An 18,447-nucleotide genomic window follows, 5' to 3' on the forward strand; every position below is an offset into this window, starting at 1 on the left:
GTAGACGAAACGCGCGTCTGGCGTATAAAATTATAATCCTGGTACTTTTGATAACTATTTACACCACTGGGTTGATGCCACTGCTGGTGGACGTTTCGTCCCCGAGGGTATCACCAGCCCAGTAGTCAGCACTTCGGTGTTGACATGAATATCAATTATATGGTCATTTTTATAAATTTTCTGTTTACAAAACTTTGAATTTTTCGAAAAACTAAGGATTTTCTTACCCCAGGAGTAGATTACCTTAGACGTATTTGGCACAACTTTTTGGAATTTTGGGTCCTCAATGCTCTTCAACTTTGTATTTATTTGGCTTTTTGAACTATTTTGATCTGAGCGTCACTGATGAGTCTTATGTAGACGAAACGCGCGTCTGGCGTATAAAATTATAATCCTGGTACTTTTGATAACTATTAACTCGTGTTAAGAAGTTGTGCATGATTTTAAACTTTGAACTTCGTGTTTTTACGATACGATGACACTACAAATTCAATATTCTCATTTCAAAACAAATTGTTTTACAGTTTATATCAAAATCCTATTTGATATTATTTTATAATTACATTTGAAATCATGCATTTAATTAAATACATGTTATTACAAAATGTTGATTAACAATTTTATTAATAGATTTCGTCTCTAATTAATTTTTTATCAAACAATTACTTTAACTATTTAAGACTTTCGCACTTAGGATATGTTTAGGACGTCCTAACAAATGATGCGATTGAGATAGCTTCGAGACGCAACTTAAGAGTGTCCTTAGTCGATCCTAAGTCCATCCTAAAATCGATCTTATCTATGACTTAGGACGAATCTTATGATACTTTCGAGAACACCACCCCTGGTACATTTGATAACTAGTAACACCACTGGGTCGATGACACTGCTGGTCGACGTTTCTTCCCCGAGTGTATCACCAGCCTAATAATCAACATTTCGATGTTGACATGAATTTCAATAATGTGGTCATTTTTATAAATTTCCTGTTTACAAAACTTTGAAATTTCCAAAAGCTAAGAATGTTCTTATCCCAGACATAGATTACCTTAGCTGTATTTGTCACAACTTTTTGAATTCTGGATCCTCAATGCTCTTCAACTTTGTACTTATTTGGCTTTATAAATATTTTGATATGAGCGTCACTGATGAGTCTTATGACGAAACGCGCGTCTGGTGTACTATTTTATTATCCTGATACATTTGATAGCAATTTATACCACTGGGTCGATGCCTATGCTGGTGGACGTTTTGTCCCCGTGAGTATCACAAACCCAGTAGTCAACATTTCGGTGTTGACATGAATTTCAATAATGTGGTCATTTTTATAAATTTCCTGTTTCCAAAACTTTGAAATTTCCAAAAACTAAGGATGTTCTTATCCCAGGCATAGATTACCTTAGCCGTATTTGGCACACCTTTTTGGAATTGTGGATCCTCAATGCTCTCCAACTTTGTACTTGTTTGGCTTTATAATTATTTTGATATGAACGTCACTGATGAGTCTTATGTAGACGAAACGCGCGTCTGGCGTACTAAATTATAATTCTGATACCTTTCATAACATTTTACACATTTTATCTTCTTCTTTTGTAGGACAATCTGTATACATTGACAAGATTTTTAAGCGAATTGACATGACTTTGTATTGTTTTTAATAAAATCAAATTTATCGTTAGATATGTGCATAGTTTTCTCTGAAGTAGTGATTATGATGAATACATAATCTTTTAATCAGTTTAATTGAGGTCTGGAGCTGGCATGTCAGTGAACTGCTAGTAGTCTGTTGTTATTTATGTATTATTGTCATTTTCTTTATTTTCTTTTGTTACATCTTTTGACATCGGACTCGGACTTCTCTTGAACTGAATTTTAATGTGCGTATTGTTATTCGTTTACTTTTCTACATTGGCTAGAGGTATAGGGGGTGGGTTGAGATCTCATAAACATGTTTAACCCCGCCGCAATTTTGCGCCTGTCCCAAGTCAGGAGCCTCTGGCCTTTGTTTGTCTTGTATGATTTTTAATTTTAGTTTCTTGTGTATAATTCGGAGTTTAGTATGACGTCCATTATCACTGTACTAGTATACATATTTTTAGGGGCCAGCTGAAGGACACCTACGGGTGCGGGAATTCTCGCTACATTGAAGACCCATTGGTGGCCTTCGGCAGTTGTCTGTTCTATGGTCGGGTTGTTGTCGCTTCGACACATTCCCCATTTCCTTTCTCAATTTTATTAGATCTTTCCAGTCTTTTGGTATCATATGAAGTACAGAATGGTATTTCAAGAAATTAATACTAAGATTATATTTTCTGCAGAATTCCTTTAAAGTAAAAAAAAAATTGTTTTCTTCAAGTAAATCACCTACAAAGAAAACTCCTGATTCAACCCACCTCTGGTAAAAGACAGTTTTATTATTTGTTTTCAAACTCTTTTTAGCCATATTGATTATTTCATGATCCCTTCAGTAGTGCCATTAGTGGCTGTGTTTAATATATTCCGGTTTAGTAAAATATCCTTCCAACAATTATTAATATTTGAAGAAATCTTTTGGATACCATCAGGGGTCATCAACCATATTTTGTCTGCTCCTTATCTGTTGTATTGATCTTGTATGAACAGTGTTTTCCATGGGGATATATTCAAGGGGTCTAAAAGTTTATCTATCCATGTCAACTTTATTGAATTACCAAATGATATTATATCTGGAATTTTCAAGCCACCATTTTCAAATAACCCTATCATAACTGTTCTCTTTAATCTTATCTGGTTTTCCAAACCACAAGAAATTAAAAAAAATATTTTGAATTTTTATTACTTTATCACCAGGCGGGTTTGGCAAAACTGTCAATTATTGAATTAGAATAGGTAGAGCTAGTGATTTAATAACAGTGATCTTTCCCATATATGTTAAATCTATATATACCCAGGAATTTAGTAAGCTCTGTATTTTGTTTATTTTTCCACAAAATTCACAAGCGTTTTATTTTCACTGAACATATCAATTTTTTTTCCTAAAGTTAAATTTTCCTGAATAATTCCACTTTAAATTTCTTGTTGTTGTTAGTTTATCCCTTGAGTGAATCTTTGACCCAATCCATATGGCTTCAGTTTTATCAAAATAAGCCCTTAGTACAGCACACTCCGAGAATTTTTCTAAAGTATATAATCATGTTCTAAAGATTGCTCATTCTCGTCTGATAAGAGACGAGAGTCATTTGCATACTGGCTTAGTAGATACTCAGAATCATTTATTTTCATACCATTTATATCTGGGTTATTTTTAAGTGCAACACTCACAAGTTCTAGAGATAATATAAAGATATAAGGAGATAAAGGATCACCTTGTCTAACAACCCGACCAATATTAAAAAAAAGGCTTTGCTTAAGCGCAGGTCTACGCCATGCAAATCTTTTTGTATCCGGATTTAACGCTCACCATATATCAACAAGGTGCAGGGACTCTATCAAAACTAAAATTGTATCATGTGCTCTTATATTGTTTTTAGTACTATAAATATAATTTGAGGTGTCCTTATCAAAGTCTTGCATCAAATTCTAGTCTCCTGCCATAAATATTGAGCTATTTTTTTTATACCAGATATTATGTTTTAAAAAAAAGTTGGAGAATCCCCATTGAGACCATATATTGCAACAAGAGAGAGTCGATAATCTTGAATGGTCATATCTAGAATGATAAAATTGCCTTCCTGATCCTTTTTTCTTGGTGAATAATAAATGTAAAACTATTTTTTTCAAAATTGAGCGGCTGTAACCAGAGTTAAAGAATGCCTTATACCCCCACTCATGTGCCCACTACTTTTATTTTTCCCTAATACAATGTGTATATGTCGATATATTTATATCATATCTTTTCCTATATCTTGAAAAAAAAATCTCTTTTCTTCACCACCTCTGATAGACCCCTTCAGTTAAGAGCACCTATTTTCAAACTGGTTATTTATCGAACAGTTCAATAGGTGTAATATGTAATTCTATCCAACAGTCAAATGTTTATTATATAATGATGGTATGTCATTCCTGATTTTTTAACATACTTACAAATAAACAATATCATACATTTAGACATCTGTAAACAAATATATAAAGTAAATAATATCACAATGAGCTCGGTAGCAATTCAAAATAATATGTCCCCACTCTTTTGAATTCCCTCCCTTTTTAATCCCTCTTTTCGGGTCATTCATCTCTGAATGAATTGTTAAAATTCATTGATTTAATATGGTCCTGGTATAGTAAGAATTTTGATATCAGATCTGTTAATAAATAGTTTTCACCTTATAAACTGTAGAAAACTCTCTAACCAAATTTAATTAAATGTGTACAATTCCCTAACATTGTGGGTGTCATAGTCATAGTCATAGTACAAAATACACTTTAAAGTGAATGTGCAAATTTTACATGCCCCTAAAGGGCATGATTAAATAATTTATAACTATACAGTGAATTTTAGTCAAACAATACATGTAAAACATGGACAATACACACATGTATACAACACTTTACTACTACACGTCATGCATGAGTAACAAACAGATAAATACATAAATGAATCATAAGCATAATATGCAGCAAGCAAACAAACATATCAAGCAACATGATATCACAAAATTAATCTTAAACTAAAGCAGCAAAAGCAGAATGCAGTAAACAGCTCAGCATTTAAGTCAAAATGAAAACACAGCTAAATAATGCAACTAAGCACCAAAGCAGTCATTATACTCAACTTCGGTCTAAGCTGAAATGCAATGTAGGAATTGATTTTGAGAAAGTTCTAAATGTTTCTAGTTGCTTAACTATAATGGTTTTGCAGCTCACTCCAAAATTGGAGGCATAACGCCTCCATGTTCTTATTGTTTTTACCTGTAAACAGCATTTATCGGTAATTTGTACATTTTTCCTTTGACGTGTACTCGCTGATAATGTCAGTATCAGTGGACTGGCCGTGATATAAAAATGATTGGGTTAGTACGCAAATGACATGCGCGAATGCAACGCGTGAGGGTCTACTTTCCCGTTTTATTCACAAAATTGCGCGTGATTTTTTTTCGCAGAAACGCACGAGATTTTTGGCGAATGAAACCCTTGACATTGTTTGAAACTTTCACAAAGTCAGTTTAGCCTTTTTGAACGATTGTGCATGAAAAACCCGATAGACTTTTAAAAAAAAATGCGTTATACGAAGTACAACTAGCATATCGCCCACGCTGAGTTTGTATTCAACAATACCAATACATAGCCTGGTGCTGTTCCAAGTAGTTTTCTTTTTCTGTTTCTTGAGAAGTATTTGTTTAACCTGTTCAGTCACTATAAAGTGTTCGAACTCATATTTAAACGCTAAACATACCAAAAACGTACCGCTATCGCATGAGCGAAGCTAAAAAAAATGAAATTTACGCATTTTCGACATTTTTGTGGGACCATCATATAAAAAAAAATGATTTCATTGTCATATTCATAGAACAAAGAACAAAAAAGTGAACCGTGATATTCATATGCGGATCTAGGATAAATTTTAAAAAGGGGGTAACCGGGGGCACAAAACTATAAAAGTATGCTTTGACTAGACATCATAGCCTTTATAAGGGGTGACTGTGACCCGGGTCGCCTACCCGAAAATTGGCTTCTAAAATTAAAGGTAACTGCATGACCTTTACTCCCAAGTTTCATATTTCTGGTCCGTGTTGAAAATAAATGAACATAACTTTGCAAAAGCAAGAGTTATAAGCTAAAAGTTTATTGACGTCTATTAAAATGTTTGAAATAATTATGAAGTCGACAGGAAATGAACTTGTTCAGATAATTTACAGTCAGCTTACATTGCCTCCTGTATAAATGTCTCCTCACAGTGCTTTCTTAAAATTATTTGAAATCAATGTGATCGTTTTCATGATGAACACTGAGCGAATAATGACAAAATAAATGTAGTTTTATCCACTAAACTAAGTAAAATATAATTATAACTTGTCGTTGAACTCAAACTGATGATCGATGAAAAATCTGCTGATTCATATCGTATCATTCTTATTTCTGATTATCACTATCATGACTATGCTGATGCTATGTGAAAAGTAAAGAAATTTGACTTACCGGTATGCTACCATTATATTTGTCATTGTTAGTGTCATGTCCAAAGCAGAATATTAATAAAACGCATGCAATAATTCCTTTTCAATACTTTGTGCAAGAGAACGCCATGTTTACTGCACTGTGACAAAATTTCCAATGACGTAATGCAGCCTGTGATGTCAAGTCTGATTCGCCGTGAATCGACGCGAAAAAGAAATTCGTTTGTTATTTCCTCTATTATTGTAGTGAGTTTTAATTTTTTTTAAATTACCTATAAACAGAATAAAGAACTTTTTTGTTTTTGAAACTGACTTTATCACAGAAAATATCAGGCTCTCCCTTCGGGCTCACCTGATATTTTACTGTGATAAAGTCAGTATCAAAAACAAAAAGTCCTTTATTCTATATTTATGTGACGAGGCTATATGAATGTAAAATGTACAACTATGACACACCCACGTTAGGAAAAGTAAATACTGAGAAGAGAACTCACGAAGAACACAAACTGTGTTATATAAAAAAAAATTGCCAGGCGCAATACGAAATAAAGTAAAGAGAAAAAAGTACATTCAAATTAAATATATAAACAAACTAACTTAAAAGGTAACTAAAGGTAAAAAAATGTAGCGTCATTTATATTTAAATGTTCAAATAAATCTTGAAAGCGATAATTATTCGATTTTCAAAGCGATCTCTATACTTGGCGTGTAATGTGCATGATTTTTTTTCTTTACGAGTTGGACGAATGGTGAATCTTTCTCTTCGTAAATTTTACGGACGCCATCACGAGTTGGTTGACCGTTATGGAATAACCATTTCACAAATGATATCGGATATGTTCCTCACTTCGTAACTACAATCCCCTTCCCTTTCATGAATTTGACCTACCGAATTAGACTATTTACCGGATTTGTAATCACATAAGCAACACGACGGGTGCCGCATGTGGAGCAGGATCTGCTTACCCTTCCGGAGCACCTGAGATCACCCCTAGTTTTTGGTGGGGTTCGTGTTGTTTATTCTTTAGTTTTCTATGTTGTGTCATGTGTACTATTGTTTTTCTGTTTGTCTTTTTCATTTTTAGCCATGGCGTTGTCAGTTTGTTTTAGATTTATGAGTTTGACTGTCCCTTTGGTATCTTTCGTAGTTCTTTTCTAGTATACTAGTCTGCAATTACTTTTCTCCTCATTGTACATCTTGTTTCTCTCTACCAGGAGTTCATCGCGACGAACTGCAAGTAAATGTAGGAGGTCCTTCATCACACTGGGTCCGAACCCCCTAGGCAGTTTTGTGGCAGCAGTAAGGATAGCATCCCGATCCATCAAGTTTGATAGCATAAAGAGTATATTGCGTTTCTTTTCAGGACCATTCTGCAATCTATGTACTGCTGTCAATACCATACTTTTCACCTGAAGAACAGCAAACCTAGCTTCTTTTTATCATTATGCAGTCATATTCGGAGGATGTTTTCGGTGACCTTAGGAGATTCATCGACTTATTCCTCGAGCCCACGGATAATCAATTTCCATTTCGCTTCCAACATGTACACCTCCAATTTAAAACGTTCATTTGCCTCCTCGGCAATTAGTGACTTTAAGTTTGGGATTTTGGAGTTATGAATGTCACAAAGCTCACCGTTAGCAAACTGACTGGGTTATGTATAAGTTTAAGACATAAAGATTGTATGCTACTTCGGAGAACAAAGTTTTGGAGTTAAATCCAGATACTGAGAGTTGGTCTTTCATCAGTACCTTTCTCTACTGAGGATTCGATACCACACATTTTGTTGTAAATATTTTTAGCTGCTTTGTGTGTAGTACATTGGACCGAAATTACTCATGCTCTGCTGTAAATAGCTACATCTGCTGTTTTATTGGGGAGCGATAAGATTTTCATTTAAATTTGATATATGCCTTTTGTGCTTCTTTGTTAAATATTTGTTTGTTTTTATTGTGGTTCAGATTATAACACAATGTTGACTGATTTGTGACATTTTTAATATAATGGAATTTGATGCGACTGTCATACAAGTTAGAGGTTTAGCTAGCTATAAAACCAGGTTGAATCCGACATTTTCTACTTAGGAAAATGCCTGTACCAAGGCAGGAATATGACAGTTATTCGGTTGAGCTTTTGATTTTTCCATTTGATTAGGGACTTTCCATTTTGAATTTCAGTATTTTTGTGATTTTTCATTTGATGCCGATCTTAATAACAATACAACAGGGCCTCAATCAACCACTATTGTCAACCATCCTTGTCTTTATAAATGACCCATAATAATAGATGTCTTAGTAGCAACTCAAAGAAATATAGGACAATTATCTAAATTATAAACTCAAAGAAACCAACATTTCTTACTCTTTGTACCTGGACATACAAAGTTATAACACAAAATTACTACTATCACATGTTCGAGAACTCATAAAAATTCTGAAATAAATTACTATGTTTACATAAAGTAAAGGTTGTCCTTGTATGAAGCAATTCCCCAAAACAATCGATTTTTTTTCTGATTACAAATTACCAATATTTTATTTAGAATCGAGTATCATTGAAAAATGTAAATTGTCGTTATGCACGTCAGGTACACAGAATTCATGACGTTATGTTATAACAAGAGTCATATTCAAAGCTTTTTTTACGTCATACTTAAGTGTGTTGTTTCTATTTAAAGTGTGGTTTTTTATTTATTATGTGAAAATTTCGAATAATTTTAAATATTTTTGACATTTTACTGCGTTTTACAATTTTCGTTTGAGGAATTTTTTTAATAGTTTTTATATGTGTATATATAGTGTCTCAAAGTCTATTAAGCCTGGGTATTTGTCTTATTTTATTAATGTGCAATTTTTATTATATATAATTTTTATAAATACATTTAAGTATGTGACACTTAAATAAAAGAAATAATCATTATTTTTGTGTAATTTATTGATATTTGATGTCACATTCAATACACAATAGAACATTTACAAAATGCTACAATAGAGGACACGTATATAATGTAAATAAACACATAACAACAACAGATATTCATAAACAAGTAAAATAATTATTATCCAATCATATATATTTTGATTGACAAAAACCGAAGAAAGAGTTATTTTTATATGTATTTTGATTACGAAGCCTAAATCTTGATTGAGTATCTATTCGGAACAAATCAATGTCCGTTCGTCCACATTGCCGTTTGCCGTGATACATCCAGGTGCGTTCGACCTTATTGTCATTTTATTATGTTTGTTGTTTTGTATAATCATGTTATGATATAATGAAAGTATTAGAATTAATTAACATTTATAAGGGCATGCTAAAAACATAAATATGTTACAATCGTAATAATCATTTGAAGCTTAGTGGATTGGTATCGTTAGTCATCATACAGAAGTTTTTTACTTTGTTGTTTGTACAAAATGTAAAAATTGTTTTATAATTATACATATAAGTTTTTTTCTTTTCTTGTTTATTATATAGAATAGACTGTTGGTTTCCCGCTTTGAATGGTTTTACACTGGTAATTTATGGTGCCCTTTATAGCTTGCTGTGCGGTGTGAGCCGAGACTCCGAGTTGAAGACCGTATTTTGACCTGTAATGGTTTACTTTTATAAACTGTGACTTGGATGGAGAGTTATCTCATTGGTACTCATATCACATCTTCTTACATCTATTCAGTACTTATATTTACCTTTTGTTTGTTAGTACAAAAATGTATCATGAAATCACAGTTTCTTTTGAGGTTGTTTTTTTTTACATGTGGATTTTATTGTGGAAGCTCATGTCATCATGAATTTTTATTTCACGAACGAACTAAATACATGCATTTTTAAAAGCAAATACCATTTAACTAAACTTTTTTTCAATTGAAATCAAACCTCGAGCGAGCAAGCTTTGTTGTATGGATGAACTATTTTGATACCACACATTTGGTATGAATATATATAAAAAAAAACATACATTCAGTCACAACCATAATTATTATGCTAAACAACCTTTGGGTAAAAATAAATTAAAGCCCCAGTTAGATTTAATAAAACGATTCTGGGAGTCAGTCGACATACTCCATTATTCATTCAATTGGAAACAAGGCTGCCCAACTACTTGATAAAGCGGTTTAACAATCTTGATATAGTCGAATATCAGGATCATAACAAATCAGTTGTAAAACTGTTTCAGTGTCCAAATATTCGTAAGCCATTAAACAACAATAACAATAACAAAACTCAAATTCTGTTACAGGAAATATATTTCCTTATTATTCTTTTACGCCGTTCATCAGTGGATCGTCTAGCATACCTAAAAAATATAAGAAACTATGTGAATAATTAATCCTATTTTCAGACAAAAAAGACCCGGAGGATAGCTGATCTGAAGTTTTTAAGGTGGATGATCAAAATAGCAGAAACATATTAAATGTCCGTGTGACGCAATAAAACTTACGTTAGACAGTTTTAATTGGGTGTTCCTGTTTGATTTTAAGTCTTTCCTCTGAAAGCTGTAGTTGTAAAAATTCCATGCCACGTGTCAATAAACCGTCTGAGCGAAAGTAAAATGGAAGCCAAATAAACAACAAACATGATTATGTCCGCTGTACACTTCACCGTTCGACGTATCAATTCGTTTGATGTTTTTGAGCTTTTAATTGTGCCATTTGATTAATGACTTTCCGTTTTGAAATCTCTCGGAGTTCGGTATTTTTGTGATTTTACTATTTAATCCTTTAGAGTTTCGTCAGCCCTGTACTGCAAACTTTCGTGTTTACGTAAACTTTCATTCATAACTTTTTTTTTCAAAAACTGTGCTCATTTTTATTTTAACGTTATAGTTTTTTTTTCTACCCAAGTTAATGATAGCCTCAACTCCACCCCTTTTGGCACAACTTTTCGGGATTTTTTTTTTATTTTGAGTCAGATTTGGCCTTCACACTGTTTGGTTCCAGCGCCATGTGCTTCTGGTGTTCTGCCAGCCCAATAGCCAGTATTTGTGTACTGGCATGAAAACAAAATATACTGTTATAAAATTTGGAATTATTTAAGCAATGTCCTGGACAAGTTCTATATTCAGTGCCCATCAAATATCTTGAAAAGATAAAAAATATCTTGGAAATTGCCTTTTATTTGTTTTCCAGGCTCTTCAGATTTTATTTATCTAAAGATGTATGTAACGAAAACTTAAGGAAGCACAAACATATAAGTGTATTAAAAGAAATGACACCAAAGTTTTATAAAACACAAACTGACAATACGGCTGCAACTAACGAAAAATGATGAAAAGATCAACAACTGTACACAAAACATTAATACCTTTTCCTTTTCTTTTCTGACAGCAACGTCTGCAAAAGACTTGTATTACCAGTATCAGTAGTATAACGATAACTATAAAAAGTGTCAGCAGGTCAACAATAGTTATTTCTCCAAGAGACAGGAAATGTTGTGAAGCATTCTCTGTTGCTGCTCCTATGAGATAACACCATCTTTACTTATAAGTGTGTTTGTCTATATTTGCAGTGTAGTTTTGATGAAAGTCATAAATAAAAGCATTCATTAATTGTAATCTTTCTGCCATTTTCTACGTTTGAAAATGCCTGTACCAAGTCAGTAATTTGACAGTTGTTGTCCATTCGTTTGATGTGTTGTATTATTGAATTGCATTTGATTAGGGACTTTCCTTTCTGAATTTTTCTCGGAGTACAGTATTTTTTTTAATTAATTTTTTTTCATAGACATGTATAATTATTTTGTTGTTGTTGTTGTTGCAATGGTTCATTTTCAAAATTTGAATACTAGTAATAGTATTAAGTTTTTTCTTTATAGTAAGACATTGTGTGGTTTACGACATGGATGACAATAATATACCAAAACTTACTTACGAGCACTAATTCTCCGAATGACAATTGTATTTGATTTCATTAACAGTAAAACGATAAGAGAAGTTAAACTTACGAAAGTATTTTAGCTGAAGTGAAGCCACTTTGGAACCAGCACGGCAACCCCATATTGGACCATAATAAAACGCATCCATGTTCGTTATTGTCAGCACTGCACGTGTAGCCTCCATTGTCACATTGTATAGCACACTTGCTGTCGTACATGTCAGACTGTCTGATTTACAAGTTGCCAATGTCAATCCACCATGCATTATTGTGACTTCGTTGCTAGCAGCCTGTAATTCGTCAGAGGTGAATTTGCAGACGATTTTTACTGACGGATTTACACAGTCGGATACTTCTGGCTCCATCAAATCGATTGTTAAACCTATAAAAAAGAATGAGTAAATCATTAAAGTTCTATGAAAAAAAAGCTAAAGATATAGAAGGAATATTCCAAGTGAGTCTCAGAAACAAGCGGACAACGCCATGGTAAATATGGTAACTACCGGAAACGACTAAAAATCAAACAACAGTTTATAAAACATACCATATATCACTATGAGGTATTAAAAGGTACACATATGAGTTGACATGAATAATTACATTACTTTTAATTATTCGAAAGAAAATAAGGATTTTATATCCCAGCAATAGTTACTTACATTGACTGTATTTGGCAAAAAATTTCTTTATTGGGCCTCATTGCTCCTCAAATTTGTACTTTTATTTTATTTGTTTGATTCAGTTGACAATTTTTCGTTTCTGGCGTACAATATCTGAAGCCTAGTTTGTATCCTGGATAAGTTTATCCGTGGTTATTGATGTTATGAATCTGAACAAATTAACTGTTCAGAGTACAAGAGTGATGCAAAATAATTATTATATCAGTGAAGTACCCCTTGTAATTGGCGTACTTTGTCGTACAGCTGTGGGAAAAATACATGACATATTATACACGAGTATTTTGATATTTCGAAAAAATTAATAACCGCGGATTTCCACGATTATTTTGGTCAACAGACAGAGACGTTTCATGATCTTTGAACACATTGTAATGTCGTCAATATTTCCATTTTTCATTTTGCCATTTGATTAATATGTACTTTCCGTTTTGAATTTTCTTCGGATTTCAGTATTTTTGTGATTTTGATTTTGACAACTAGCAGTGAAAATATTGGTACAGAAAGACTAATTTAAAATGAGATATTCCAACTAAAGGCGATAAAGAATAAAGAGAAAAAGTATTACAACTACTTTGGTTGTACGTCATTGATATAAGTATTGCACCTGTATTTACACTCGTTTAATAGTTAGCACTTTTGTTTCAATATGAAATATCATTACAAATCTGTTCATTTTCTATAAGTTCACAGTTTGTAAAATGTTGAATTATTTGCCTTCCTAAGGTTTATCTACACTATTGCACATATTTTGGTAGCAGTAGGGCCAAACTGATAAAATTGTCTTGAAAGAATTCTTTCTATTTAATGTGTGCATTTCATGTTAATCCCAATCAGATTAGATTGTTATCATATGATCTTACATTTCATTGTATACAACCATGCACACATAAGTTTTGTTTATACATTTTGATCAAGGTTGAGATTTGTCTCTTTATTCAACCGTTATGTTATGTATATATAGTTATCATGATTAATCAATGTTCATGACTCTTTGTCATTAAAATGTGATCTAACTCAAAACAGAACAAATTAAATTTTGTTTTGTGCGGATTTACATATGTCCATATACAATGAAACCCCTTCACAGATGATGTAAAACTATTGACCAATATATAACTTAGTAAAAGGTGTTTGTTGATTTCTGTAAAAACAATTATAGAGTAATTGTGAAAAATAAACCTTCTAGATGAAATGTGATGTGTTAACTGTCACTGGAATATAATATTGAAATTTTGATATCCACAGAAGCTTTGTCGTTTTTTAAACTCTTACAACGATAACCATTAGTCTTTTTATCATGAACAATTGTTCGTATGCACAAACTTTATAAGATTATTTTATCATTGTGAGACGACGTGCGGATTTATATAGATGATCATGGTCAAAAACATTATAATGGTTGCTAGACTACGAAATAAACGAGATAGACCCACCATGCCACCTTTTTAGAAGGTATGTGGTGTAAAGTTACAACACGAACAATTAAATGAAATTTATAGATGGGGTCAGAAAGGCTCATTATAGCGCCTTTGTCTTGATATGTGTACATATCTGGTCTTTAGTATAACTTTGCTTACTTTTATAGTAAATCGATATAAGTTCCTGGATGTGTGTGAACATGCTTAAACTGAACGAGGACAAAACGGAACTGATGCTATTTGCTCCGAAAAACCGAGTGAAAGATTTGAAGGATTGCAATCTCACCTTTAAAGGAAACATCATTACAAGTTCTGAGTGTATTAAAAATCTGGGCGTTCATTTTGATAAGACTCTGTCAATGCACCAACAAGTCAGTTCAGTTTCGAGATCATGTTTTTATCAAATACGAAATATAGGCCGCATACGTCCGTACATCAACGAGGATGCATGTAAAACTCTGGTCAATTCGTTAATCATTTCTCGATTGGATTATGGCAACGCTTTACTCTATGGACTACCAGCTTACATGATTCAGAGACTACAAAGGATTCAGAACACTGCTGCGCGAGTAGTTACAAGAAAAAAGAAATACGAACACATTACTTCGACACTTGAGTCTCTTCACTGGCTGCCTGTGCAATACAGGGTGCAATACAAAATATTATTATATGTATTCAAGTCCGTGAAACATGAAGCGCCATTATATCTTAGTGAACTTGTAAATGTATACAGGCCATCAAGATCATTAAGGTCTGAAAACAACTTAACACTCGTAACTCCTTTTGTGCGAACCAAAACCTACGGCAATAGAAGATTTGATCAAGCAGCGGCCATCCTTTGGAATGCATTACCAAAAAAACTTCAAAATGCAAAGTCGGTGCCTGTATTCAAAAAGAACTTAAAAACTCACTTTTTTCGACAAGCATTTTTAATCCCTTAAATTCGTTTCTGTGATACATTGTGCCATAGACGTTAGCCTGCTTTTGATTTATCGAACCTTTCTTTTAACTGGAGATATGTTTCATTTATAATATGTACATTGTATGTTTTTTTTAGTAGCACACATATTTTTCATTTCAGTAATTATATTTTTACATGGTAATATTCCTTTTTCATCTTTTGAATACGTTTTCAAATTTTTAACTTATACATTGTATTTCATAATTTGTAATAGCAATCTTGTTTTAGACTTTTTTGGCTATTTATTTTACCAACTATATTCAGTATAATTTTTTACTCGTTTTTTTTATTTTGATTCATTGATATATATATTCCATTTTTTTTTTTGAAAAAAAAATCCACATTATTAATCCTTTTATCTAGAAAAGTTTTAACACTTAAATATTTATTTTGTGTGTTCATGTTTTATATTTTTATCACTGTCTGTGTGTATATTTCGTTTAACATGTGATGTAAAGCGCTTTGAGTAATATTGTTTTAGATTTAGCGCTATAGAAAAATTGTAATAATAATAATAATAATAATAATCAAGCTTTTATCGGGAAAGTTCTGTTTTGAGAAACCACAAATTTATGTATGATATGTTTTTGAAAGCAGCAAACATGACAAAATGACTACATACATATAAATGAATTTCGACGTCTAACCATGTTAACGTTTATTGTTTGTTCTGCTGAAGTCCATTTTACTTGACATATACGCAATTGGGTGTTAAAATATATAAGAATAAGAGTTAGAATGTAAATACCATATTCGCCTTTGGTCTATTGTTATCAACATAATTTTATAATGACTGATATATGTGAAAGACACGTCTTGTTCATAAATGAATTCAGCAATGTTCTTGATGTGTTTATAGGACATCGTGCAGTCATAAACTTCAGAAATACCACACATGCATGCATAAGGAAGGCGACGAAAAAAATTACCTTAAATTGATTTTCTTTGTAGATAAATAAATTACACATATTTGATCTAACTTAGTTTTGATAAGCTGACGAGTAACGAAATATATATATATACACGCAAAGCAGATTTGCCTTGACAACAAAATACTGACTTTCTGTGTGTGTTACATTTTAATGGTGTGTCATAGTTCTCTTAAATTTCAATTTTGATGCGTTTCCATCAGTTTTGGTTTGTAAATCGGATTTGTTTGTTTTTTTCTGTTTTTTTCTCCATCAATTCATGAATTTCGAACAGCGGTATACTACTGTTGCATTTATTTGTATGACTTACCTTGGCATAATTCTGACAGTGATAATCCTACAAATAAAAAACAAGTCCACTTAATTTCTTCCATTTTACTGTCTGTTTTCTTCGCTCACTTCTGAAGTCAGTCCTTCCAATAAAAATTTTATCACGCAATGTGTCATTAGGTTTTCCACATATTTTCGTTTTGCAATACTGATCAATTGTATTTCGCATTTAATGTTAAAAATAGATTGGAGTTACCAAATTCTAAAATTAAATCATTGGCACGGTTCTAGAAATAGAACCAAAAAACCTACTTATCTTTATAGAAGATTTTTCTCAAAATACAGTTGCGTGGTGGTACTTGAAAAAGGTTAATTGATTACTGTATAGATTTTATTTTCATCGTATGTAATCCTTCAACAAATTAGAGAGTTTTGGTAATTTGTTATCTTAAATTTGCAGATAAAACAAGGGAAAGCCAACTTTAGCAATGAAAATAACACTTTATAAGTAAAATTGTTTGAATCAGAGGCGTTTTACTTGATTCACATTCACCATGAATGTTTAAAGGCGAATATTTGAAATCCAAATGATGTTAAGGATAAAAAGAAAACAGTTGAAGCGCTTTATGATCATAACGAAACTTGAATTAATAGTCTAATACGACGTGCTTCTTTCGCTTTGTTAATAAACCCATGCACGAAAACCAATAAAATTTATTTGCACATGCGTATATTGACTATTGTAGAAAAAATCAAATTGGCATGCATTTAATATATTTCATTAACTTAAAACACTTTCAAACTCTTAAATGTTGTTACTTATACATATTTGAAGACTACAATGTGTTACAATTCGCAACTAACATATTTGACCTATGTACGACAACGTTCATGCTGGCTATTCATAACTCCCTTTTACAAAAACAAATTGCCAGTCGTCTGATTGTTACAAACAAAAACATGTAGGTTTATGGAAGAGCCACCACAGACGCTCTATACTTATTTTAATTGTCCTAATCAGAATCGGAATAATTTAATGCAAGCTACATTTGATTGTAATTTCAACATAGGAATGCATTATATTCGTGATTATTTTTGCCCACGTGATAGTTAAATCCGTCTAAGGCCAACTTTACATGAGGGACTTTATAATTTATAAATTTGTTAATTCACCAACGAAAGATATACAACCGACCATGTCAGTATCGAAGAACTGCCTATCAAATTATCCTTTATAGGCATTATTGAATGGAACTACACTAGTAATTTTTGGGGCCCTTTATATCTTGTTGTTCGTTGTGAGCCCTATGTTAAAGGCTGTACATTGACCTATAATGGTTTACTTTTATAAATTGTTATTTGGATGGAGAGTTGTCTCACAACTTCCAATATCTACAAAAAAAATGATACCAACGCAAACAAATGTATCCCCAGTACATTTATCTGGTTATTATTATGATAGTCTTACCACAGTCTAAACCAGTAAGCAACCACAAAAATGTTATGTTCATCATCACGTCTAGTTCGTTTTAATTGTGTAGTAATAAATTTGGACAACAGTAGTTTACAATTTTCCGATTGTCATTCATACTAGTTGCGTTGCGACCGTTGTCTGATGTGACATACAAATTGATATATCAGTAGCATGTAACTTATCATTCCTAACAAATAGTGTCGACAAATTCACCTTTACTCTTACTCTGTAACAGTTACTGTATTCGTTGTTGATTCGGTTTCTTACTCGAAATCAACTTTTCGTGAGTGGTTAAAATCATCTGAAACACCAAGGTGTTTCTATCCCATTCATATTTCACCTTCAAATTTGGTACCACTGGGTTTTTAATTCAGTTTAAAAGTAAATTATTTTTTTTATTTTCAGACTGAATTGATTTGAGCGCCACTTACTTGTCTTCTGACGACGTAAAAATAGTCTAGCGGGTGGCAATAGCATTAGTGACTATTATTCACCCACAAGTTTGCCATTTTGTACCACGACCATGTAGCTATATAGATACCAATTGTATACACATAGTTAAACCAACCTACTACCGTCGTATAAGATACGAAGTACTATACTCAATAATTCATCTTAATGAAAGCTTTCATTATATATATCAAGTGATTCTTTCCAATGTTTATATATTTGAAACAACCAAGCTTAAAAGAATTAATTTTCTTTTTCATGTGATTTATTCAAATTCAATTTATATATATTTGCAAATGTAT

The 18,447-nt window shown here is 32.3% G+C and overlaps 1 protein-coding gene across 1 annotated transcript; it reads right to left on the reverse strand.

Moving 5' to 3' along the window:
- Positions 1-9,029: 9,029 nt before the first annotated feature.
- LOC139527029 (uncharacterized) lies at positions 9,030-16,411 on the reverse strand. Its single transcript, XM_071322275.1, has 4 exons — positions 16,262-16,411; positions 12,034-12,345; positions 11,395-11,547; positions 9,030-10,387 (listed from the first exon to the last, which is right to left on the reverse strand). Exons 1-4 carry the CDS (start codon positions 16,323-16,325, stop codon positions 10,347-10,349), a joined length of 570 nt encoding a protein of 189 aa, XP_071178376.1. The 5' UTR covers positions 16,326-16,411; the 3' UTR covers positions 9,030-10,346.
- Positions 16,412-18,447: the final 2,036 nt, after the last annotated feature.

The sequence above is a fragment of the Mytilus edulis genome, chromosome 6, assembly GCF_963676685.1.
Source record: "Mytilus edulis chromosome 6, xbMytEdul2.2, whole genome shotgun sequence".
In the NCBI taxonomy this organism is placed as follows: domain Eukaryota; kingdom Metazoa; phylum Mollusca; class Bivalvia; order Mytilida; family Mytilidae; genus Mytilus; species Mytilus edulis.

What these genes read in the sequence shown, in the direction of transcription:
- LOC139527029 (XM_071322275.1), bottom strand. Translation starts at nt 16,325, where the DNA reads ATGGAAGAAATTAAGTGGACTTGTTTTTTATTTGTAGGATTATCACTG. An exon ending in ACTGTCAGAATTATGCCAAG is followed by an intron (nt 12,346 to 16,261) that starts GTAAGTCATACA and finishes TCTTTTTTATAG; the next exon opens with GTTTAACAATCGATTTGATG. An exon ending in ACTTCAGCTAAAATACTTTC is followed by an intron (nt 11,548 to 12,033) that starts GTAAGTTTAACT and finishes GTTATCTCATAG; the next exon opens with GAGCAGCAACAGAGAATGCT.